At 36.9% G+C, this 26,155-nt stretch overlaps 1 protein-coding gene across 2 annotated transcripts; it reads left to right on the forward strand.

The window, feature by feature from the left end:
• LOC145998563 (uncharacterized) lies at positions 1-24,745 on the forward strand. 2 transcript variants are annotated; one of them, XM_083134990.1, is made up of 7 exons: positions 1-153; positions 7,186-7,311; positions 8,326-8,419; positions 8,863-8,924; positions 9,852-9,951; positions 13,787-13,875; positions 23,213-24,745. In XM_083134990.1, exons 1-7 carry the CDS (start codon positions 75-77, stop codon positions 23,503-23,505), a joined length of 843 nt encoding a protein of 280 aa, XP_082991116.1. In that variant the 5' UTR covers positions 1-74; the 3' UTR covers positions 23,506-24,745. The 2 variants fall into 2 exon arrangements, with proteins under 2 accessions (XP_082991116.1, XP_082991117.1); XM_083134991.1 differs by lacking the exon at positions 1-153 and adding an exon at positions 428-553.
• Positions 24,746-26,155: the final 1,410 nt, after the last annotated feature.

Here is a 26,155-nt window from a genome sequence, read left to right on the forward strand (position 1 = left end):
AATCCGAGCAAAGCAGGGTTCCAAAAACCGGTGGCGAAGGGGGAATAAGCACGTAACGTTCCTGAAACCAGATTATGGGGACTGGGAGGATTCTCCCATCTCTAGCCGTCATGTTAACCTTCAACCTATCGCACTTTATGAAGCTGGCAGAAGGTAAGTCGATCGTCTGCTGCAGTAAACAAACTATACCGGTCCTAAATCTCTTGTGCATAGCATGCTGCGAATGTACCTAGGGCGTATTGTAGATTTGAAGGTGAAGAATCAGGCAGAACTGAACTTCTTTCTTACGCCTTCTTGTACACAGAATGTATCAGAAACTCGTTTGACTTACTTTGATTCATGCGTTCGAGCGCATTAAATGAAGAAAACGTCAAACCTATTCCTTCGTTGTTATTGATTTTGAACACCTGCAGAACAGTTTTAGGAAGATCAATGCACGACATCTTTACTTGTATCGTTCGATTTGGCCTGCAAACGTTGTTAACCTTGAAATATTAACCTCCGTACAGCATGTTCTTACTTCGTGATTTGTACGATCGCAGAATATATATAGGTAATCCATATCTATCAAATAATGTTAGGATACTGTTACTTTTTAACAGGTTAGACATTTATAATATTTTTATAACATTCAGCGAATATTTGGTAATATTAGAACAATTTGGAAAGCAACGAGTTACGGTGAAATGAACACATACCAATGTGAAGTCTGGAATTGATAAAGATAAAGGAACACCCACATTTTTTGGGGTTTAAGTCCACTTTATGCAGAGATAGCCTAATTGGGAGTGGACCTACAGTTTAAAGTAGTATCCAAACCACTATGTCCCTCCACCGAGTATCGAATCTGCGACCCCTTGATTGCACCCACAATGAAATGCTAATGTCTTATCCAGGACTCGAAACAAGGATCTCTGGTTTGGACCATGCTAGGAGGCTAATTTACGGCTGTGAACCGTGACATGCTTATTGGTACAGTACACACAATAAAATGATATCCAGAGGATTATTTAAAAATTAAATTTACCTTACTATTTGTAACACAGGAGAAACTAGTACAACAGCAAGAGCTAACGGTCAGTTGATAGAGTAATGTCTCGGTTCGAGCCCTGGTCGAACCTGCATTGTCCCCTGAAATTTCTACACAAAATCATTTTTTTTCGTAGCTTGGAATATAGCCTACTATGATTGTACAATAGTATCCGGGAGCCTAGAGACTAAAGCTGTGAAGAGAGCAAGTTTGCTATCCTGGACATTTCCTTTAAAAAAAAAAAAAAATGGAGTGTGTAAATCAAGCACGTAGTTAAAAATAAGACACCTGCAAGACTTGTTTAACCTTCAATCTTGTCCCACTTGTCACGGGGGGCAAGGCTCTTCCTGTCCCGCAGATTTCTCAATTGGTGTGTGTGGTGTAAAATATCATCTACACCGATCTTATCCTCTCCCAACGTGTGACGCAAATTCAACTCCAGGAACATGAACTCAACACATTCATTCTTTATTGCAGAAACATAAACCCATTTGATTTTGACACTCAGGCTTTCATCCTTAAATTTAGACATTGAATTCACTTGCAACCATTTGAAAATTTACCATTTTTCTTCTTCCCTTTTCGAAACCGTTAATGCTTTTCTTAACGGTTTTTTTAAAAATAATTTTCATTGGTACCGAAATATTTATCCACCCTGAACAAAATGTAGATCCAGTCCCGATTAGCATACATGTTACATGGCGTTACATATAGGCTATACGTGTCTGCTCATCGCAAGGTTTACCGACTGTCAGAGTCGATCTTTCAAAGGGGGGAAGGGGGCAGTTCGCAATATTTCTCTGTGGAGAAGCTCGCCGCAATACCATAGATCTTACGAGGACAGAAGGCAAAAATATAATGCTCTCAAATACGATGAGAATTATGAAATCTGATTAATTTGTATTCCTGTAATTAAATATAACAAACTGGCACATATGCATTACAATGTAAAATAGGTTTAATTAAATTATAACGTCTTACCTTGTATATATGAGCCTCCTTGTTTTTCGTGGCGAATTTCTGAATGACTGTTGTTTTTGCTTGAATCCAAACACGATTATATTTACCTTTCGGGTTCCCCCATAGTGCATGATATTCCCCGCTGCTAATATTAAGTTAATGTACTTCATGTTTAATGTAAGTACACCGTAAACAACACTTACGAGCCAGGGCACGTACAGTGGGATCCATGAGTATTGCCGAGCAAATTGTCCATTACCATGTTCGTCCACTTTATTTGACCCAATAAGAGCTTCAAGAATTAAAAGAAAACTCAAAACAAGCTGTTGGCAACTTCGGCGCCAGCATACATAAAAATCCAGCGCTTAAAAACACATAGGATGTAAGAGAAAAATTAATGAAAATAGTCATGGTGTATGCGTTCCAGTTAACACGCAATAGGAAACGAAGCGAGAGTAATATTTGGCTCTCATTTCGATTCGCAAAGTTTAGCGTATTTCCAGCTGTTTCATGCTGTCACTTGACTAATTTCGCACATGCGAATATTCTGACTTACTTTTGTTTAGTTCACCAAAATATTTTAAATGCAGTATTTTATTATTTTGCTTTGTCATCGAACAGTCTCGAACCAGGTGTGCATTTATTTCAATACCTCCGAAATAGGCACTGCAACTGAAAAGAAACTCGACTATACAAGAGAGTATGAATTTCTCCACATGTTGCAATGGTAAGGGGTTTTTCAAGTTGATTATTGAGCTGGACACAATGTTTAACAAATACGATAAATAGGCTCCGAATTTTCAGATTCCCATGCATTCCTAATGGAGAAAAAAAATGCAACAGCTTCAAGTTACGGATAATCAAATGAGAGTATCGACTCTTCCGACGACAAATCATATCCTCCACGTGTCCTCTATCCGTTCATGTGTTTTTCTACGCTATCGGAAGTTTGGTATTCCCAAGAGAACAAGTAAAATAACACTCCCATGAGCCTAATGCTAAGTTTTCTCCACCTCCTACAACCATCCAACACACAGACCTCTCTTTCCCGAGCTCACTGCGAGGAAAAGTAGGTGGGGGAGGAGCAGTTTAGGGTTCCTACTGCTCTTGAAACACAAATTCATGAACAAAGTTGCAGTGTTGAAATTACAGATTTTGTAAATCACTGGCGGGGGTAAAATCAAATTTGTAAATAAAAATGGAAGTGGAGTAGGAAGCTTGTGACAGTCAGCTTTACCGTCGTCATTATTATTATTATTATTCATGTCCGTAGCGGTAAAAAAAAATGTGTTGAATCAAAGTGTTGAGTGTTTTAATTTGTAAGAATACTTATTTGATTTTCCCAAGCCGACGGGAGGAAGGAGACGTTCGCGTGTCTTAAGGGTGAGCACCTGAAAGGTCACGTTATGCGTCTAAAGCTTAGGAAATTCGACCGTAATGACAAACATTTAAATATCTCGGTTTCCAGCGGTCAGATTCATGTGAAACTTATACCAGCGCAGCAGCATGTGTGCAAGGACGGATGTGTGGAGTTTCGTCGCGATCAAGCAACAATTACGGATGCCAGATCAAATTGGTTGTAATTGAGCAGTTTGTGGGCACCGATTGCGATTGAGCTATGGACGGCGAGGCGGAAGCTTAATCCGCAGAAACCAAACTTCGAGCACGGCCCGTCCAAGTTGGGAGACAATAGGGGGAAGTGGAATGACCTCTCCGGAAGCGTACCTTCAACGAGCGCCGAATGTCCTTTTTCAAAATCCAAATAAAACGAAGGACATGGTTTATCGATACACAGTTTTGCCGCGATTCTTGTAGCGAGAGCACCTCCGTGCTACCTCTCCGTATACAGTCTTACCGCGATTCTTGTAGCGAGAGCACCTCCGTGCTACCTCTCCGTATACAGTCTTACCGCGATTCTTGTAGCGAGAGCACCTCCGTGCTACCTCTCCGTATACAGTGGACTTTGTTGTGTTTTGCGAACACCAGTGTGTGATAGGCAGTAAGTCTACACGAGTGCGCTTACCTCAACCGCTGGAGGAAGTTGAAGCGAGACTGTGTTTCCGTGATTATATTACGCCGTTTATAGTTTTTGTGAAACGAGGAACACCGGAAATTATGGCGGGCTAGAGGAAGAAGAGAGATGAGGGCGTTACCCTCGATTCGCCCGATGCCAGACGAGACTACGACCCATGCCTACAACATGCCAAGAAACGACGAGCTACGCCGATGATGCCTACCAGCCGCCACGGAGAGGGAGAGAGACGTCGAACGCCGCCCTGTTGACGCCCCGACGACGCCTACCAGCCGCCGCGGAGAGAGAGAGAGAGACGTCGAACGCCGCCCTGTTGACGCGCCGACGACGCCTACCAGCCACCGGAGATGTTCACCGATCGCGAGAGGAAGAGAAGCCGAGGAACCAGATGTATGAACGCTCTTCGCATCTTCATCGTCGCGACCAAGGAAACCTTTCGTGTGAATACTATGTGTTTTCAATCGCCCATAAAGACGCCGGGATGCACCTCGGAAGCTGAGAGATGGTAATGTATTCATCTGTGTGAATGTCGCACGTGACGGCCCGATTGATTTAGAGAACGCCCTTGAAATTCGTCAACATTTTGAAAACGCCCAATCAACTCGAACTTCATACCAAACTCCCGTCGCGCTTGTCATTTGTAATTTATTCGTCTCAGGTCAATTTTTCTTATTCCTTGTGATATTTTTTTTAATGATCTTAAATTCATTGTTGTTTGTGCTCCTTTGTATTTGTTTAAAGTGCGTACTATTAGAGTAAAGCGCCGCCCACTTAATTGTTTAGTCTACTTGAGGTTTGTTCACTTTTTATGTGTCAGTGCTGTGTCGCTGCTAGCTACGTCAGGTCGCATATGTGATTATTTGTTAAAGTATTTGCCTGGTAATATGAATTGCTCGTCGCGGCGAAGTGTTTAAGTCCCGCCTGCTAGAGAGTATATGTTTGCGTCACTCAACGGAGGTTATTGTTATGTTTGGAACCACGTGAGGTCTTGTAAAAGGAAAACGTCCGCCCACGTGAGCGTAATTGCCGTTGAGACGCCTCTGTTTATGCTGGTCAAATAATGTATTGTCACCGCGCCGACCTAGTTTCTTTTTAAAAAAAGGTGAACTTAAGTAAGGGCTGGCTAGGATTTGAGTAGCACTGGAGCAAAAATCACAAATGACCTGATTAGACAAAAATTCAAGGTAAATTTAAATATGAATGCAATCATTAGGGCTTATCGTCATAAAACCTGTACATGTCATGTATCATTTTTTGTGTTGATGACCCCGAAAGGACTGAATGCGTGAATGAAAGTGAGAGCGTGAAAGAGGGGGAGATGTAGTAAATTGATTTTTGTTGGTTATGAATAGAATATACTTTTTATTTTCATGTTAATTTTGGGCTATATCATTTCGTACGCATGTCGCTACCCGTGATTTTCAGGTATGCAGCTAGCCGCTTCCCGGCTACAGGTAAAGAGGTGGTAATAGAGGTGGTAATTTGAACGTATATATGTTTTTTTTTTTTTTTTTTTTTTATTTGATATGGCTTATCACTATGCACTGTTGGTCACCGGTTCCTACCCACGAACTTAACCTGGACCGTAACGCTATTTTGCTTGTCCGAGGGAGATTTTTGCCGCCTCTATCTAGCTAGTGGTAGCATTTGTTTTCCCGGGCAAGGGAGGGCGTTTCACAAGCTGACACTTCGTAACGACATAAAGTTTGGTAAAAGGCATTGGAATGTATAAATAGAACAATATAATAATGACGATCGTCCTCTTTGAAGTTTAAAATGGCGATCGGCTTCAATTTGTTTCTAAAAAAAGCAATGACCCTCTCCTCCACGTGACATGTAAAATTAAAACGTTAAATCGTCAATTAACAGAGTAACGGACAATTGTCACCCGCAGCCAGTGGCGTGCCCAGGATTTTCAAAAAGGAGGGTCACATATACTTTTCTTACTAGTCAGTCCTCATTTTGCAATCTTTTCCTGCCGTTGACGTTCCTTTTTTAGGAATACTGGGCCAAAGGAGGGGTTTATGACCCCCAACAACCTCCAACTGCCCACAGCCCTGAATCGCTTAAAGGTAAGTTGCCAATTAGCACAGGAAATGACAATCCTTCCTGCAACGCCTAAAAATTAAGCTCTCAGCAGTGCTTGAAGTGGGCGAACACCCTTCCCCAGTTAGAAAATTTTCCAAAAGCATCCCCCAACTAGGTCCCCACACTGTGACCGTGCAGCCTAAGATGTCAGGCTTTGGGCTCAGGCTACGGGATGCACGCTGGTTCGAGTCTCCTGGGATTTCGGTCACTGTATGGAACCAGAGGCCACCCACCATTGCGATAAAATTGGGAAGCTACAAATGAGTAGCATAACCCGGTCGTGGAAACCTACAACGACGACTGGGAGTTTGTCGTGCTGACCACACATCACCACTTTACTGGTTGAATGATCGCCCACCTCTGCTGAGGCATGTGAGAGTGAGGCTGGCAGTTAGTAGGTAGGCCTTGACCCATAAGGGCTGTTGCACCATGGGTTGTTGTTATTATTATTATTACCCCCCAGCTAGGAATTTCCACTTCTAGCACTGGTTATCACACCAGGCAAAATGTTTAAGTCCACTTTATACTTGGGTAGGCTTCAGATTAAGGCAATATCCAAAACACTGTGTAAAGTAATTCCATTGTCAATCAAACCCAGTACCCATTATGACATCTGAAACCTTCACTAAACCAAGGAAGTGAGAAAACATCACTCACTCCACGAGAGAAGTCCGTTAAGCAATTTATACACAACTATGTAGAACTATGCAACTAGGTCAGCCAATAGCTGTTTGATGTAAGAATTTTAGATAAGGGGATATTTCCAAGTGCAAGATGGCCATACGTGTCAACATGCACCCATCAGTTTTAAATCAATTAATCAATCAATAGTTGTTCAAGCTCTCATTCGAAGCGACCAATACAATGTACACACAGATAATATCTGTTGCATCCTTCCTTCCATGCAGAAGACCACAGTGCTCAATTCTCCTTGATTCAGAGACTCCACTCACACTTGTGTTCCAAGGTAAGACTGACATACTATTGCTCTATGAATAAGATGTTCCCATGTGTACAACTTATGATTAAGATAAGTTTCCATTGTGAATTGCTAACAATGTTCCTCATCTTTCAGCTGGAGTAAGTTGCGAGAACACAGACGATTGCTTCCTCCTATCTGGTTATGTCTGCATAAATGGTGTCTGTCGATGCAAATCTTCTGCTAAACAGTCTTCAGAGAGTCTTTTTGCATGCACACCAGGTAAGTAAAGTTTCTTAAAGAGTCTACATATATTAATAGCTAATTGTTGCTCAAGTATGGATTGCCTGATGCAATGGTGTTTGCGAGGTTTACATCTCCTCATTGCATCAGGTCGCAAAGAAATGTCCAATACGGAATGATAGAAACATAGCACTCATAATGAAAAAAAAAAGTTAAGCAAGGCATTTCTCCATGGATCTATCAAATAACCAGAGACAGTTTTAGAGTAATGTGTTACAATTTGGTTCACTTTGAAAGTAAGTAACTATTTTGTCATTCAAAATAGAAAATTTGATTGATTGAATTGGTGTTTTAAGTCCACTTTATGCACAGTAAGGCTAATCGGGACTGGACCTACAGTTTAAAGTGGAATCCAAACCACTATGTGCCTCCACCGGGTATCGAACCTGGGACTCAAAATAGAAAAAAATAATAGATTATTACATATTACATGCATAGAATAATAGATATATATATATATACGTACTCTATATTCCCAGCAGAAATGTATATTCACATCATTGTCAATCACAATGATAATGGTGTTTGATAAAAGTAAATCACAAATACTTCTTGACTTACTCTAAATAATACTTTTGTTTCAACAAATTGCCCACCCTGCTGGAAATTTCTACTGTTAACAGTAGACAAATGTTTTCAAGTGAATTCTACTTGTGCCATGAAATGCACTGAAAACCAATTGTAGGTCTACTGTACTTCAACAGCACTTCATATATATATATATATGAACTGTTAAATACTAGTAGTAGTAATAAAATATGTAGTCATGATATGGATGAGTTTTTTTTTTTTTTAAATGAGGTTTCTAGTTTTGATATTTTTCATAATTTTTCCATGTAGCATTTAAAACGATTTGGTTGCTTTCAATTCTCAATATGAATATTCTCATCAAAAACAGTTTATGTAATAAGTAACAAATGAAATTATTTGCTATCTGTTCAAGTTATGCTGTTGTTTATTATCTCAATTAAATTTTACTCCTTCCTTTTACAGTTCGCCATTCTGGTGATATGTGCCTGGACGATTATGATTGTCAACCTGGAGATCCAAATCTTGTTTGCCATGCAAACTTGTGTTACTGTCGAAGGTATGTTCAGTTATTTCATCCAACTGTTGAAAAAGCTTGCACTAAATCAGAAATATTTGTAATGGGTATTATAAGATTTAAATTGCTTAGTCAATACAGATAATCTATTTTTAAAATATAGAGTCAATGGATTGTGAGGCCCATTCTTAATGAGACAGTGTTGAAAATTGTAAAATCTGTACTTTTAAACACCCAAGTACAAATATGTTTTTGATAAACTAAATATCCACACTTACAGGCATAAAATATGTACTATGTACAATTGTGAGACAATCATAAACATTTTAATTAGTTTAAATCCTTTTTCCTGGAAACCAAGAACTTGCTTTGTAATATAATTGTTGTATTTTAATGTCATGCCTTAAAAACTTACATATATTCAAATATAATCATCAGCAGCTTATTCATAAAATGTGTGTCTTATTCTTTTCCTGCTGCCCCAGTGGTTGGTCATGGAATGATGGTAACAAAAGATGTTATATGCCCAACAGTGACATAGTAGGACGTAAGTTTATCTTTTCCCTTCCAAAGACATTCACTAAAATCCAAAAGTTGATTTTATGCCTTTCGTTATTCATATGTGTACATCGAAGACAATCGAGTTACATTACTAAAACAGTAGAGTCCTGATAATTCAAGGAGGATGTGACTCAGACTACCTGCAATTACCAAAAAAAAAAAAAAAAAAAAAGGAAAACAGTTGAACAATATTGAACTTGTACTTTAAACAAATGGTCAAATGCCTTCTGCTTCAGTATGTTCCAATAATGTTTCTGACCAGAAATGTCACACCATTGTCTGAATAAGGGATTGTTGGCATTGCCTCAGACTGCCTCCAATGTAGCAATTTTTTCTTTGCCTCAGATTATCGAAACTCTACTGTACTATAGTAGCTCCTACGCTTAGGAATAATGGCAGGGGTTCTCTTAAAACCTGTTTAGTTCGGTTGAATGACTGTATGTAGAATTCGTTCTCTCTGAAATAGAATAATTTCTGCTATTTTAAATTAGTGGAAAATAACATAACAATGAACCAGAGTACATGAAACAAAATGCACAGATCTTTATAATTCTGCAGGTTTATATTCTTAAAAAAAATTGAATTAGGAGAAAATAAGTTTTATAAGATATGTAATCACCAAAGAAATTGTGTAATTAAACATTTTGGCAAGAAATTGTTACTACAGCCTTGTCATTACTATCAAGAATTGGTACATTCTGTGTGTTTCAGGAGTTTCCAAACTTTATGTCAGTCAGAAATCTATAATTTTGTCTCCTCTGTAGATGTTGTTTCAAGTTCCATAACTATTAATGCTTGTTGTTATCATCAGACAATGTAATAAAATGCACATCTTAGTCAGTATTTTACTATTATGAAGATAATAATTCTTCAAAAATGTTTTTTAATGGAAAAAACACATTTTTCTTTATAGGAGAGACTTTTGATGCAGTTAGAGATTTAGTAATACCAGGAATAGTTGTGATGACCATTGGTGCAATGGTATATCTAGGAATAAAAGTATTTTGTAGTTGGTAAGTAGAAAAAGTTTCATCTTGATTGAGTGAGAGTTGTATTTTTAAAATTATATGCCATTGGTTCCATGCTTTTAAGTTTGAATACAACTAATTTGTTCTAGTTTCTGTTGTAGGAATTTACCTTTATGCACTTTAAAATTTCTGTCATATTAATGAACTGTACGATTACAAACAAATTGTCCAAATGAATTCATCTTGTGTTCCATGTTGGGTTATTGGTATGGTTTATTTGTTAACATGAAGGTTAAGATGTAGATAAGTGATTACTAGAATATAGTCAAACAAAATACTAATGGTTTGCAATAGATACAGAGACCCAGTTCGACCCAAAGCTCAACAAAACACTCTCCCAGCTACTAATTTCCACTTCAAAGCAATTTTAATTGGTGTACAAGCAGACCAGTAAACTGACAAACGATTTTTTATGGTAAGTTATAAGCATACATATGATAACCAAATCCCCAATAAAAACAGCCTTCGAAACCAAGAAGGAACGATTACAGTTCTCCATAACAATGTACAGAGCATTTCCAACAAAATTGACCAACTGGAAATAATGCTAAGTGAGTGCACAACAGATATATTCGTAGTTACTGAACATGGTCTCAGGTCTGAAAATTATAAATTATGCACAATTACAGGTTACAATCTACATGCAGTTTACCACAGGTCAATTAAAAAAAGTGGCGGCACTGCGATCTTCATAAAAAATAGTGTACAAAATATCAAAAAAGTGTTAAACCTTGACAAATACTGTATGAAAAATATACTAGAAGTTAGTGGTGTAGAGCTTAATATAGGATTAGATACATTTAAGATTATAGCAGTATACAGATCACCAAACAGTGACATAAATATCTTTGTAAATGCTTTGGACAACATGCTAAACCATCTGACAAAAAAACATAACAAAATATTAATAGTTGTAGATATAAACATAGATCTTCTAAAACAAGACACAAACAGTGCTCAATACTTGGATACCTTGAAGTCAAACAATCTTGAAGTCAAACAACCTAACTCAAATAATTCAAGAACCAACTCGAATAACAGAAAGTACAGAAACCCTGATTGACCATGTAATAACAAACATACAATCAAATCACATTAAAGCTGAAGCCCTACATACGCTTATCTCTGACCACACGTCTCAAAAAATTACAATACAAGGAAAAAGGTTAGAATACTCAAAAAGTTACACAATAGAATGTAGGGATACATGTGAGCAAAATATAGATTATCTTAAATACCTCATACATCAGGAAAATTGGATAGACCTTTACCAACTAACTGACACGAATGATATCTGGGAATTGCTAATAAGCCACTTAACATATTATTTAAATGTACCTTGTCCCAAAACAACAAAAAGAATATACCCTAATAAGAAGAAAGTGCCACTAACAGAAGAAATTATACTTTTGAAAAGTAATATGAAAATAGAATATGAAAAATTTAGAATTACAAAAGACATTAAGCACCAGGAAAAGTACAAAAAGTAAAAAAAAACTATTCAAGAAAGCCATAAAGAAACAAAAATCAAATATTTTCAGTAAACAAATAAAAAAGTCTGTTAATAAACAAAAAGCCATTTGGAAAATTGTAAACAATCATCATGTATCAAACACAAACAATGATAAAGCAAACATAAAAGTCATCAAGGATGACACTGAAGTAATTGACCCAAATATCATATGTAACTTATTCAACGAATATTTTATAAAGTTAACCAACACAAACAGAGAGAATGAAAATAATGACAAAACACTAGAGATCCCAATGGACAAATATCAGCCAAACAGTATATATATCCCAGAAGTAAGTGCTAATGAGCTAAAAAAGTCATACAAGGTTTAAAAAACAAAAAATCACACGGACCTGATGAATGGTCAGCTGAACATATTAATCCTGCTCAGAATCTATTTTAGAACCCCTGCTGTATGCAGTCAACAATTCAATAAAAGTTGGTACATTCCCCAAAGTTCTAAAACACAGCACAGTGATACCCATATTCAAAAAAGGAGCTGCAACAGACATTGAGAACTACAGACCTATCTCCCTAACATCTGCTTTTTCAAAGATATTGGAAAAAATTTTATCAAATTATATTATAAAGTTTTGTAACAAATATAACATAATAAACAGACCAGCATGGATTCCAGAAAGAGAAATCAATAAACACAGCTCTAGCACAGTTAATCGATTATGTAACCGAAACATTAGAGAAACACGAAGCTGCAAACACTATATATATATATATATATATATATCTTTCCAAGGCATTTGATAGGGTAAAACATGACCTGCTTATGGTCAAACTAAGCAATATAGGAATAAGAGGGATAGCTTATGAACTTATACAATCTTATCTACAGGACAGAATGCAAATTACTCAAATAAGCTACAACATGCATGGTATAGTCACTAACTTTAAATCACAAAGTAGGAAAGTGTTAATGGAGGTACCCCCAAGGATCAATCCTGGGGCCCCTGCTCTTTATTTTGCACATAAACAATGTACCAGAATACCCAAACACAAAAATTGTCACCTATGCAGATGACACAACTGTTCTTGCCAGAGGTATTGACCCTTGAAAGCTTGAAATAAACACTTTTGTCACCATAAACCAACTGGCACAATACTTAACTTCACCTGGATTAATAATAAACAACAATAAAACAAAATTTATGATATTCAATACAATCCGAAACATGGATTTTGAGTCACTAACACTATGCATAGACAATGTGCTCATAAAAACTGTATCTTCAGTAAAGTTTTTGGGAATAACACTAGATCAAAAATGAACGTGGGAAGAACAAATTAACAACATCTGCAGTAAACTATCATCTAATCTATACCTGCTAAAACAAATGGCTGAATATAATTTAACAGAAATTAACAAATTAAATTAAGAAATTATGGACTAATTTACCCCTATGTTGAATATGGCATAATAGCTTGGGGTGGATCATTTTATAATAATACTGTCAGAATACTGAGACTTCAAAATAGAGCACTTAGAATAATGTACAAACTAGGCTGTAGGGAATCTTGCAAAGAGTTATTCAGGGAGAAACAAATAATGACAATATACTCCCTATACATCTATAAGGCTATAACGTTTGTTCTAATTACTGGAAGCATGACTAAAAATAACCAATTACACAACCACAATACAAGGGGGAAAGATAATTATTACCAGAACCAACAGACTCAATGTCTCAAAACAATCACCAATGAATGCTGGAAAAATATTCTACAATCAGCTGCCTCATGACATAAAACTGATATCTCCAAAAGATAAACAAATACAAACAATAAAAAAATATTTGACAGAGAGAGCTCTCTACAGTATCAGAGAATTCATGGAACAAGACAATACAAGGCCAATGTACTAAAAAATATGTACTTAATTGTATTCTTATTTCAATCATGCAACAATGATAATGTGTTTATATTTTTAATGTAGTGTAATGAAGTGTATTTTTTAATGATGTAATGTACTACACAATGTTTCTTCTTTTTTGTTAGTTATGATGTACTAAACTAATTATTAGTTCATTATGTATCTTGACGTTTTCCATGCCCTTTTAATCAAGGGTCAATGGAAGAAAATAAAATTCAAATTCAAATGGTTAAATTCGTAAATGGAAAATATGTGTTTGACAACTTTTCAAATACTATGTCAACATAAACAACCTCTTACTTAAGAAGGAAATAATCTTCTGTTGTCAAAACTAGTTCTTACATTAGCACTTAAAACTTCTTTTATTCAAAAATGTTCCACATTTTTGTGGAACTCTGAATGGAAGTTATTTTTTCTTCCAGTGGCAAATTCTGGAGGAGAAGACGACGACCAGAAGAATTTCCACGGCAATTAGAAGAACCACAGGCAACATTTGTAGCTTCATACAGGGGTAAGTTCAAAATAGTAGTACGTATTAAATTTTGTTGTACCCATATTCACCAAGTCGTATTGACATTTATAAATATAAAATTCAGTCTTACTTACGTTTTTCACCTAATCCTCGATCCTGTTGACTATGGAAGAAATATTTTGACAAAGCTATGAAATGCTTATAACCTGAAGAAGAGAGAAGTTATCTCTCGAAACGTCGTATTGAAGAACGAACTATACTCGCAAAAAACGTAAGTAAAACTGAATTTATATTGTTAATCTTGTGAGTAATTTGCACGTAGTAAATATGACATTTATAGTGTTTAATGAGGGAAATGGGAACCAAATACCCTTACTAAAATTATTTGCTCAAATCAAAATATCATGTAATTGCATTGATCCCATAGTTTAAATAATAATAATAGTCTCTATTAAAGCTGGCATGTTTTGGCCCCTTTAGCCTCTCTTATAACCAACCCTTGTCAAGAAGTAAAAAAGAATGCACGTAGAAAAATTACAAATTAATAAAAAGTGACAATAATACATACACAAAGAAAGTTACATATAACAATAATAGTGACATTATGTTATGGTTAGACCTCGGATTTTTAGATTCTAAAAAGTGTGCTTTTAGGTCCCTAAAATAGGCTCTAAAAATCCAAAAATAGGTTCTAAAAACCTTAAATTAGGTTCCAAAAATCCTGAAATAGGTTGCAAAAAGATTTAATTTGGTACAAAATTTCTGAAAAATACTGATTAGATACAATCGTTAAAAACAAAAAAATTCACAAGAACCTCAACAACCAAGTATTAATTTTCTAAACAAATTTTCATTTCTTTATATCATTTTTAAAATTATCTATAAATGATTATAATACTGCAGTTGTGCTGTTAGAAAATGTTACTTGTTGATATGAAAAATGAATTATGTATGTATAAGTTGCTGCACAATATCAAGGTGGCTACTCACTTGGAATTCCTCGAATTCCGGGAATTATACGTGAATTATTGGCTCCGGAAATTATGCGTGAATTTTGTCAAAACATGAAATAAGGTACAAGCGGATGTTTTCTCTATTTTAATTTTTTCTCCGTAGACGTGAAAAATTACAACTTCCATTAATCAAAATCCCATTAAATTTATACATGTTTATAAATGTCCTGAGGCAAGTTTCTCTCAGATTAGCTTTTTTTAGGAAGAAAAAGAAAGCTACATGGAAAATAAAACTAAATTTTCTCAATCTGTTTACTTTGTTAGTGTCTTTTACAGAATAATCTCTCTGACAGACGGAAGATTATTACAAAATAATATATCTTGAAGTTCATTATGTAAATTTTTTGGTACATTGGAAATATACAAACCCTTTATATTGTCAATATTTTTGTGTGTGGAAGGGAGTGTGAGAGTCGGTAATTCGTAAGGTTGGAATAGAGAAAACATCTTGTATACTTGAAGTTTTGGAAAGTTCGCCTTGAAAACCAGGAATTATACTAGTGACTACCATGAATATTTTTGCGTTATCCACACTCAAACTCCGCCTTTTGTCTCTGCGAAAATTATCTTTCAACAGAAACATAGTCAGTAGTGCAAATTTGAATGCTGAAACATTTCTTCGCAAGGCGTCAATGCCAAGAAGGACCAAACTGACATGAAAGTGAGCACAGCCGCACAGATCAGAAGTTTGCACTTGGGACTGTGCAGGCAGTAGAGACGATTGGGTGCCAAAACTGAGAATGGGGAGGGGGGGAGGACAAGGACAGTTTACTTTATCTTAGTAGGCAAGGCTTAGAATTAAGAGTCTATAGTGCAGGGGTAAAAAGTATGGGGGAACTGTCCTCTTTCTGAACAGTGACGTCAGACATTTTTTGTTTCCTTTAATGCTTTGATAAAGATCATATACTTGGAGGGAGGGAAATCGACAGAAAACATGTTTCAAACACGCCAGTCATTGAGTCATTTCACCACCAAACCTAGTAAATACCTCTGTGAGATATAAAAATCCTGTAAAACGTAAAAAAAATATGAAAACCTAAAAAAAAGGTTTAATTTAGGCACATAAACCTAAAATAGATTCTAACAAGCAAAATTGTTATTTTAGGCACTACAAAACTTCGTCAGTTGTTTAGTTTTTTTTTAATGAAATGCTTATATAACTTATTTCTTATTTACTTGCAAAGGAAAAAAATAGGTTAAAAACCTAAAATCCGAGGTCTAGTTATGGTAAAGGTAAAGCACTAAATGAATGAGTAAGTAGCATATAAATAATGAGAGAAAATAATAAAAATGAAAAAGGAAATAAAAGTTTTCCTAAGTGACATGAGATAATGAAAGTAAAAATTATGTACTTACTGTGATGTCTTCTTATCCACACATGTAGAGATATAATTATTCAATCCATATCTTCATCTTCACACACTGGAAACATCACACATTCAAAAAAACACAGCCCAGTTAGAACTAAGCTGAGTATTCCAGGTTGATTCCTTATATTTACTTGTAATCAAGGGGTCTCCATTTCCCCTTCTGGCGGAGGCACATCACAGTGCTACAGACCCTACTTTAAACCGTAGATTCAGTTCTGACTGGCCTCTGAGCATATACTGGACTTTCTTTGCAAGCAGCAAGTGATATCTCACCATTGAATTTTCAACTAGACAATGCTTCCAATCTCAAACAAACATTCCAATACAATAAAGGGTGTCCCAACAAGAATGCCAGATTTGAATTGTGCCATTGTCTTCTTCTTGTTGGATTGGCAGCAATGTTCTTATCAGTGGCGTGGTATGGGATTTTCAAAAGTGTTACCGGTTATCAGCAGGACATTTAAGGGAGGAGCCGTAAGACTTGGGCACCTCTCCATCTCATGCCCCCCCTCCCCCCCCAATGTCTTCCAAGTAGTTCATATAATATTAATCTGGTACGTATGCAATTCAATACTAGATTTTGGTAGTTATTAATCAGGAAAAAAAATGTTGACATACGGACTCAAGTGAAATCGCAAACATTGGTTGTTGACACAATAAACATTAGCCTAATAAAGAAATACGTAATTTGATACTTACAGAAGGCAAATTAGCCAAAAGTGGCACAAGCGAAGCAAAATCAATCAAATCAAATCAAAAAGTTATACGATGCTGTCATAAAGTGAAGTTTTTCATTTGAATTTGAATTTTTGGGTGCATCATGGTCATGGTTCATGTTATCCACATCTGAATTCCACACTTTTTTTTCACCCGAAAATAGAGTATATGGCCAACAAAACAGTTTCGATAACTGCGCACATCCACATAACCACGGATAGTCGTTATACCATGAAACATTGAAATGTCGGTCAAACCCAGCAGACGACTTGGTTTTTAAATCATTCAAAATAGGCTTTGGTCTCCCTTTCGCCACAATTTCGCTTTTTTCTGCAAAAGAACGAACCGAAAGATTGCTTCAAAATATCTTCTATCACACAGTTACACACACTGTTCAGATAGGATGAACCTGCCACCTCGGAACTCGAAGCAAGCTCCATTCCATTTGTTAATTAATTGACAATGCCCAAAAACAACATAAAGACGAAAGACACCACTCACAAAACTCGCACTGCACAGTCCCTCCCGCAAACCATTGTTTACTTTTGTAACACATAAAGCACCCTCCTTGCCCCTCCCCTCTCAGCATCAGCGCTTCCCCAATATTTCCTTCGGAAGCTGCAAGAAGTCCAGTTCTACTACTGTTGCCATCTTAGTTCTTTTGAAACCAGATTTGGCCAAATCGCGAAACTTTTAGTTTCAAATAAGACGTATGTAGAGTAAATGTAGTCTTCATCTGTTTCCTAACTACTCCCACTCCCATGTTTTGCTAAATCTACTGAAATCTCATTTCTGACACCACTACTATTTCGTATATTTTACGTTCCTTGCTACCTTTAAGGCTTTCGCTTTATAGGATAATCGTGACGATGAGGATCCATGGTGAATTATTGAAATAAAATTTTTATTTCTTTGTGTATGTAATTATTAATTTTTATAATTATGTAAGTAAAATAATAACAACAAACATTGAAATAACCATTCCTTGCTGAGAATTCGAACCTGCGACACCTGACACTTCAGAGCATGCTAAGATACCAATCGGGAAATTATGCTTGTAAGTAATGTTTTCACCCAAAAACAGTTCTACCACCTCAAAAACATTGCTTCAATCCGAAATTATCACATTCCTGCGACAACGTATGTCAATCTCAATCGGCCCTTTCAACAACTCTCCTTCTCGTCCATGATGTCGAAGAAGGACAAAGAGGACTTTCGTAGTTGCTGATATTTAGATTTTGATTTGATTTAGTTTATTTTACTTCGCGTTTTGTGCCTCTTGGCTAATTTGCGAAGATGGGGATGAGTGATGAAATGATGAAATTGATGAATGGACATTCACAAACCACCAAGCCCGACCGGGATTCGAACCCGGGACCCTTGGCGTTGCAGCACGATGTGCTAACCACTCGGCCACAGGGTCGGGCTGCTCATATTTAGAGTAAATACAAAATATCACTTGGTAGTTTGCTTTTTTCCCAGTGTGATTTGAGTTTTTAAAATTTTGATTTGGCGATTTAAGTCCACTTCATGCACAGTAATGCTAATCGGGACAGTTTAAAGTGGGATCCGAACCACTTGTGCCTCCACCGGGTATCGAACCCGGCAGTAGCGAAGCGTAGTCTTACGAAGGAGGCAAGCAATGTTTCAGTACAACAAAACATGTAGTACAACGACATGCCGAGGGGAAAGATTCAAGGTTTATAGCCTCATTTACCCAGTCGCTGGATTTGTCAAAATATCGTAATAAAGTGACTGTACTAAAAATAAACCATATGATCTGCAAACGTCACATTTACTTTTTAAAAAAAATCCAGGTAACGTTATTCATATGGTATTAAACGTTTTGCATATGCGAACTTTCCGCATACGACTAAAGGGAGACGGAATTTCTTACTTACTTATTAGTACCTTTATTTGTTCATTATTATTTAATATGGTCAAACGGTGACCAAACCGATTTAGATAAAAAAAAATGGGAATCATTTGTTTATTTTACGCTGCATGATGTAATTTAGTATTTTTGGGCACCCTAAAAACCGCATTGGAGTAACTTAAACACTAAATAAAAAGTTAAACACAAACAATAAAAAATTCATTTCAAAGCAAAGAAACACATGCATAGACGATGTACTCACCACAATAAATTTCAAACTCTTGGTGTTGGTCGACCCCCTTCCACGATTTTCATTTTAACACTTATCTCTCTCGAGCTAAACGAAGCAATTTTCAATTGCTCAATAATACACCCGCACTTCACATCAACCGTTCCTAAATACGCGTTCATTCCGATAAATTCACAGCACAAAACACGAAGCAACAAACACTCACACTATCCCACGTGCTTTCCACAACTGCAAATGCAAGCATCCACACAAGATCACTTTGAAAATCTCTGAAACAACAGAAAGTGATACCAACCTATTTCCTTAATTTTATCCGTCACAAAGGAAAGATATATCAGTTTGGAGATAAAAATTACACGGAGGAATTAGAATCATTTCAGCAGAACGAGTATGTACATTAATATTTAAGTAATAAAGTGTCATTCAATGGCGTGCCCGGGGCGAAGGGGGGGAGGGGTGGATGGTAGACATAACCCCCTATTGGCCCAGTATATCTAAGAAAAAACGTCAAAGGAAGGAAAAGATGACAAAATGGGGACCGTAAAAAGACCCTGGGAACACCACTTGCGTCATAATAATAGAACTTAAAACATATTCGGGCCTCCTCGATGGCGCAGTGGTAGTGTCGTCGCCTTGTAATCAAGGGGTTCCGGGTTCAATACCCGGTGGAGGCACAAGTGTTTCAGATCCCATTTTACACTGTAGGTCCAGTCCCGATTAGCCTTACTGTGCATAAAGTGGACTTAAAACAACAAATCAATCAATCAATCATTAAAACATATTCTTGTGCTCATAATATGTAGAGTGTATACGATTTACTTCTATGCCATGTACAAATATCAGTAGATAGTTCTTTCTCAGATAGCTTTATTTTCACCCCAAGTTTTATTCAAAAGCAGTCAATTTATTGATTGTAAAATTTGTGAAAGAGCTCACTTGAATTACTGCGTAAATAATTTGGCAGTTGCAAACACTGGTAGCGGTCAACACTTCTGGCGTAATTTGAGCTGGACCGACCAGGAAGCAGGGTGCAGGACCAAGGTCCGTCCAATCTTCCCTCCCTCCCTGAGAAAACTCTTCACGGGGGTGCAGAAATTCCACTGCCCCAACTCCCAATGTCAACTTTTTTTATGCGTTTTACATTTCGCGAAATCTAAAATAATTTGTAATATAATATGATATATATGGAATTTAGAACAGTGATAATAACTTCTTTTAGTTATTTTATGACTAACAATTATTATTATATTTGCGATCTTGTTTACGTGTTCATGAAGACAAATATTCGTTACTAGTTTTTGCTGGCAACGTACCCATAGATGAATCCTTCTGCTTTCGGTTGAACTCGGCTATTTTCGGGAATCACGCAAGCTCGGAAAGCACAGCTTTTTGTAGAAGCTTTGTGGACGGGTTCCACCAGAATTTCACGCTTCGCCATGTGACTCCTTCGGAGGCCTTATTTTCTCGCAGAACGGCTGCAAGCATTGAGGCTGGTGCTTGCTACAGAGCTGCTGGGGGAGTTTGCGGCCGCATTTTTTCGCGAAATCGAGTGTGATGGAAACTAAATACGGTTAGAACATTAAGTACATTAAATGATATTCGAATTATGCAAGCAGTGCTTGCATTGCTTGTACTATATCTTCGCCTCTGGAACCCGGGATCTCTTGATTACAAGGCAGCGACACTACCACTGCACCATCGTTCCCCGGTGTGACTAGACACCTTCAGAGTAAGATAGACCCGATTAGGCGACTTATCTCTTTTCTGTCAATTGAATATGGCAACACTGATCTGTATCCGGTAAGGATCACCGGCAACTGTGGCGGCTAAACAGGCACAGCAATAACCCGCCTCCTCCTCCTGCCGTAACAGTCTTTGCTGCTACGCGAAGTCTTCATTGCTGTGGCTCAGGGCCCTTTCCTCATGTTGCCTGAGGAGGGTACTGGATCAGTCCTCCTCTTCGCTTTTGCCGGTGTCAGAAAAAAATGTCAGTCTGCAATGTTTACTTTATGACAATATTACCAGTTCATGTACGTAATAATATTTTAAGACAGGTTCTTCAATTCTTTATATTTTGGTGTTACCTGCGGTAACAGTGGCTACATGCATGCCACGCCTCTGGTTCTTATATATTTAAGTACTCTTGTCTTTTATGATTACAAAATAGTTGAGGCCTTATTTGAATGGTGTGGATATTGAACACTTGTGGTTTCAGCAGAATGGTAACTACCTGCCTTGCTGCACAACAAAATTTCGGAAACCAACCACAACTGACACACTGAGACTTCTTCCTTTGGGGATATGTGAAATGACAGGTTTATGAAACAATCCCCGAACCCTACCAGAGCTTGAGGAAATTCGACATGCCTTCGGCCAAATCGAGGAGCAAGTCTGTGCAAGTTGTGGGGTGGGGCACATATGACAGATACTGTTTTTTCATAATTATCTGGCAACATGTACCCTTTGTAATGATGTAGAAATATATGCCACTTCAAGAAAAGAAAATAATTTTTCATGTTATTAAATCCAGCATTCTTGTTGGGACACCCTTTACATCAGAAAGTTAAGCAGCAGCATCAGTAGTAAATGTGTTAAATTGTCTCTTTTCTAGCACACTATCAGAGCTAGAGATTTTTAGTCAGACAAGAACAGAATTTGGTGATGCAACTATCTTCCACTTGGGATACATGTTATTTATTTATTTGCTTCTACCCAGTTAAGAAAATTTTTGCAAAGCATCCCCCTAGCTAGGACAATTTGCATAAGCATACCCTCACCTACTGCATTGTCTCCATGTTCATCCATGCAAGCATCTCCCCACATATCCTGAAACTTGACCAAGCATTCTCCCCCTCCCCAGCTACAAATTCCCACTGAACACACATATCAGGCCATGGTAAATATTTCTTTTGTTGTTGTTAAACACTTGTTTCAATTATTCATTAGTAAACTCAAACTAAGAATAAAAGTATGTGCATCATTCATCAAAAATTTCTCGTAATCTCCTCTTAAAAATACCTTTTGAATCTAATTTTCTTATTTTCCAGTCTTGAATCGCTTATACAGTAAGAATTTCAGTTTTGCGAGTTGTTGTTGTTGAACGACTGGAACTCTGTGACCTTGTGTAACATATATTGGGGTTTCCTAATGGAAGCAGTGAGGTACAAAGATTTCCTGTAGAAAGTATCTTCTATAGGAACACTAGTTTTCGATACCTACATCTTCAATTTATTCTAATCGAAGCTAAATTTATTATAATATTCTGACAGATGATCATGTTAATGAGTTTCGAATTTTAATTTTGAATTTTCATTGTCAGTTACAGTTGGCATATACACTATTACAATATTCAAAATGAGAGAGGACCAAGGTTTGAAAGAATTTCTTTTAAAATTTACATTAACATTTGTAAAGGTGCATATGCTTTCTTACATATAAAAGGGTATCCCAAAAGAAACTCAGGATTTAATTTAAGAAAAAAAAATCATATATTTATTAGTGGCAAAGCTATTACATTATATGAAAAGGTGAACATTGCTATTAAATGTGGAAGAGGATATGTGACAAATGACATCCACGATGCATTTGACCTCGAATTCTTTTGAAAAAAATCTGAATCACTTTCTCGCATAACTGCGGCTCAATGTCGTTGATAACTTTCTGAATTTCTGCTTTCAATTCATGAATCGTTCTTATCTTCCCAGCATAAACTTTGGACTTAATGAATCCCCAGAGGAGAAAAATCGCATGGTGTGACGTTGCACAGTTGCTTCATTTGGGTCACTTCTCCTATCGAAAATGTCAGATAATTTGCACACAGTTTCTGTAATTGTAACGAATTTTAACAATCGTCACTCGCTCCTTCGTCATGTAGCACTCCATATTGACTAACCACAATGTTTTTACTACAACATGTGACCTCGCAGAATGCTACCAACCCTGGAGGGGAAAAAATGGCACCCAATTAAAATATAGCGTTACTTTTGGGACACCCTTTATATTATGAGGTTCACTGGCATATATTTTATTTACACACCTTCTCTGCATCAGTGTGGGCTAACTGCTGCTCTCCCCCATCCAGCATCCAAAAAACTAACTGAATCAGTTAAAAATTAATTTTAACATTAACCTAATTCCTATATATTTTTAGTTTTCAGCTCACTAAATGGAATTCCTGGAATGGACCGGTCTCCAACCATACTGTCCCCAAACACACCATTCCCATCCCAGGTATTACATCCTCCAACATGTACCGGCTTATACGTACCCACAATGCCCACAACGCCATCTGCCCCTCCTCCTTACGAAGAAGCCCTGAAACACAAGATCATCCTGAGCAGTTACCCGATGGTTCCTCTGATGGCAGGGTCTGCGGCAGCAGCTGCCGTAGCCACGACAACAACGCAGCTGTTCACGGAACCCGGTGCTCAACAGTCGAACTGAAGAAAAATACCTGAGAACCTTTTTAACTGAGACTTGAACTGTGTGTGTAATGATGCAAATGAACTGCAAGCATGGTGTGAATCAATGTATGAGACGAGCGTAATGGGTATCTTGTGTGGTGTTTGATATCTTTTGTAAGTGATGTATTGGAGAAATTAATTGAGACTGAGGTATTTGGTTAATTTGGAGCACACTTGGGCTTTTCTTGTTTGATTTGGCATTACTGTAAAGCATATTTTTTGTGAGGTTTTACTGGCAAATTAACTTCTTGTAAAAAGTAGAAGAAAATTCACTGACATGCCCACGTAACTTATCACTAGAAGGAGTTGGGATGATTTACATGCAAGGATAAATTACCTTTGCAGGTTACAAATACATGAAAAGGGGCTACATAAAATTGTGTGGCATACAGGAGATGTTCTATGGTAGAAATCCATAAAAAAATAAACATGCTGAACTAGAAACTTGAGTCTTGCTTCTGTTATTATTGATCTATCACAGAACTGACAAACAGAATCCTTGGAACTGAAAATCAGGTGAAGTCAGAGTTGATAGTTTAGTGGCAGTCCAGTATGCCAGGTTCCTACAACAAAGGCAAATGGTTTTGCATCTTTTTTTACTTTTTTTGTGCAAAGTGGTAAGATGCTGAGTGCAAAAGTATCTTTATTATGTTGCAATGATGAGTGATGAAAATATTACACATTCAATAATGGGATCCACACTTTCCCTCTTACATACACACTTTTTTTGCTGGCTATGCCACCGTACACATTGAGTTTTTACTTCCAACGTTAAGAAGATAGAGCAATATGCAATAGGAACAACAATTATTGTAAAATATCAAATCTGGAGCTTCAATATCCCATCAACTTTTCAATCTTTGAAACCGTAATTTACACCAATATTTCCAAAACAGTTAAAATTTATCATAAGGTCATTATCTAAATTAGAGCTTCATCCTTAATGTAATTTACAGTAATTGATTTTCTAGAACAGTTTATCAACAATTTTCAGGTTTTGTGCTGTTTCTTGTCACATACTTACTGAACATAGCAAACCAGGTGTGTTCCAAATTAATAACCGATACCATATTGTCATGCAGACAATTCACTTGAAACCAATGAGTATAACGAAAGGCAGGGATAACGATAACATAGTTTAAATGTTTTTTTCCACTGTTTTTAAATAAGCTCTTCCATTTCAAATGACACAATCATTAATATTTATTGTATTATCTACCTTTCTGTGCAATTAAAATTTGAAAACTGAAATAAATGTTTCTTTCTCTTCCTCTAAGGTCAAAATATACATGTCTCTTCTGTTTTTGTGCACTTGTTTATTTCAGTCCTGAGAATGGAATTTCTTTTGATGCAAATTACAGCTTTCCTGGTGGCGAATAAGAAACAGATATGTCAAAATGTAAATGGCAATCATTCAAGTCTCTTTACGTCAAGATGCTGACATGAAGTATAAACTTTGATGATTCCAATTTTTACATGCCTGTGCTCCAAATTTAAAATTCCTTGACATTTCTTTCCACGATTTTCTCTCATCTACTTTTGGTTTCCTGTTCCTCTAGTCTATTTTCCAACTTTCCTTTTCTAGATTTTAAAAACCGGAAAGAAATTTCAACAACATATACTTGTTTTATCTACAAACCTCATTATGAATAGTTCTATTTATAATTTGGTGATTATTACGGCACGGATGCTCAAACTTTTTCAAATGCAGGGCCAGTGATGAAGTATTCATTACAGGTCATGTTACAATTTACTTACACTAAAGACAATGCTGCAAAGTAAAATTAGAAGTTTTACAAATTCTAATGCTGGCCACATACATAGGTGCTGACTCCATGGGACTTGGGGGGGGGGGGGGCGCGATGTGAGGGCAGAGCCCCCCAAATGTTAACGATATGAGGGCAGAGGTCCCCCCCCCCCAAATAATTTGCTTAAGAGGATCTAATGTATTACTTTGCTTCTCTTGTAAAGTTTACTCTGAATTGTGCCACATGAACTTAACTTTAAATACACATTTGAAAGGTTCTAGACCATCAACTTTGGGGGACTGAGACCGCTAAACCATAAACTTTGGGGTGGGGATATGACCACAGACAGCAAAACACACGACTTATTACTATATACTAACGTAAGTATATGATTATGAGTATTGTTAACATTTTTGCTAAAGAGTTTCAAAAGACGATGTGCATGAACTAGTGGAGTAGATGGGACGTTCGGGCTACAAATGGCTCTCACATAACATTCAGAATGAGATTGTTGATATATTAGGAATATCTGTTTTGTGCTCCGTGGTAGCAGATATTAAAAGTCGGGAATGTGAACAATTGACATTCTGCATTCGAACTGTGAATGAAAATTTTGATATTTTTGAGGAATTCATGGGCTATTACGAGATTCCGAACACTGAGGCCAAAACTTTAAAAAAGGGAGGGAGTGAGTCATTCATTAATTTATTTCAGTGATCAGAGCCCCCCCCCAATAATTTTGTCAAGTCGGCGCCCCTGGCCACATATTACACCTTGTTTGTGGCCGACAGTCCATTTGGGAAGCTGCATTACATAATTAGTTGTTTTGAATATATTAACGTACTACGTACCTGTTTTTAATTCCCTGAAACATGAATTGAA

The sequence above is a fragment of the Lepisma saccharinum genome, chromosome 14 (genome assembly GCF_977018435.1).
Source record: "Lepisma saccharinum chromosome 14, izLepSacc3.1, whole genome shotgun sequence".
NCBI lineage: Eukaryota > Metazoa > Arthropoda > Insecta > Zygentoma > Lepismatidae > Lepisma > Lepisma saccharinum.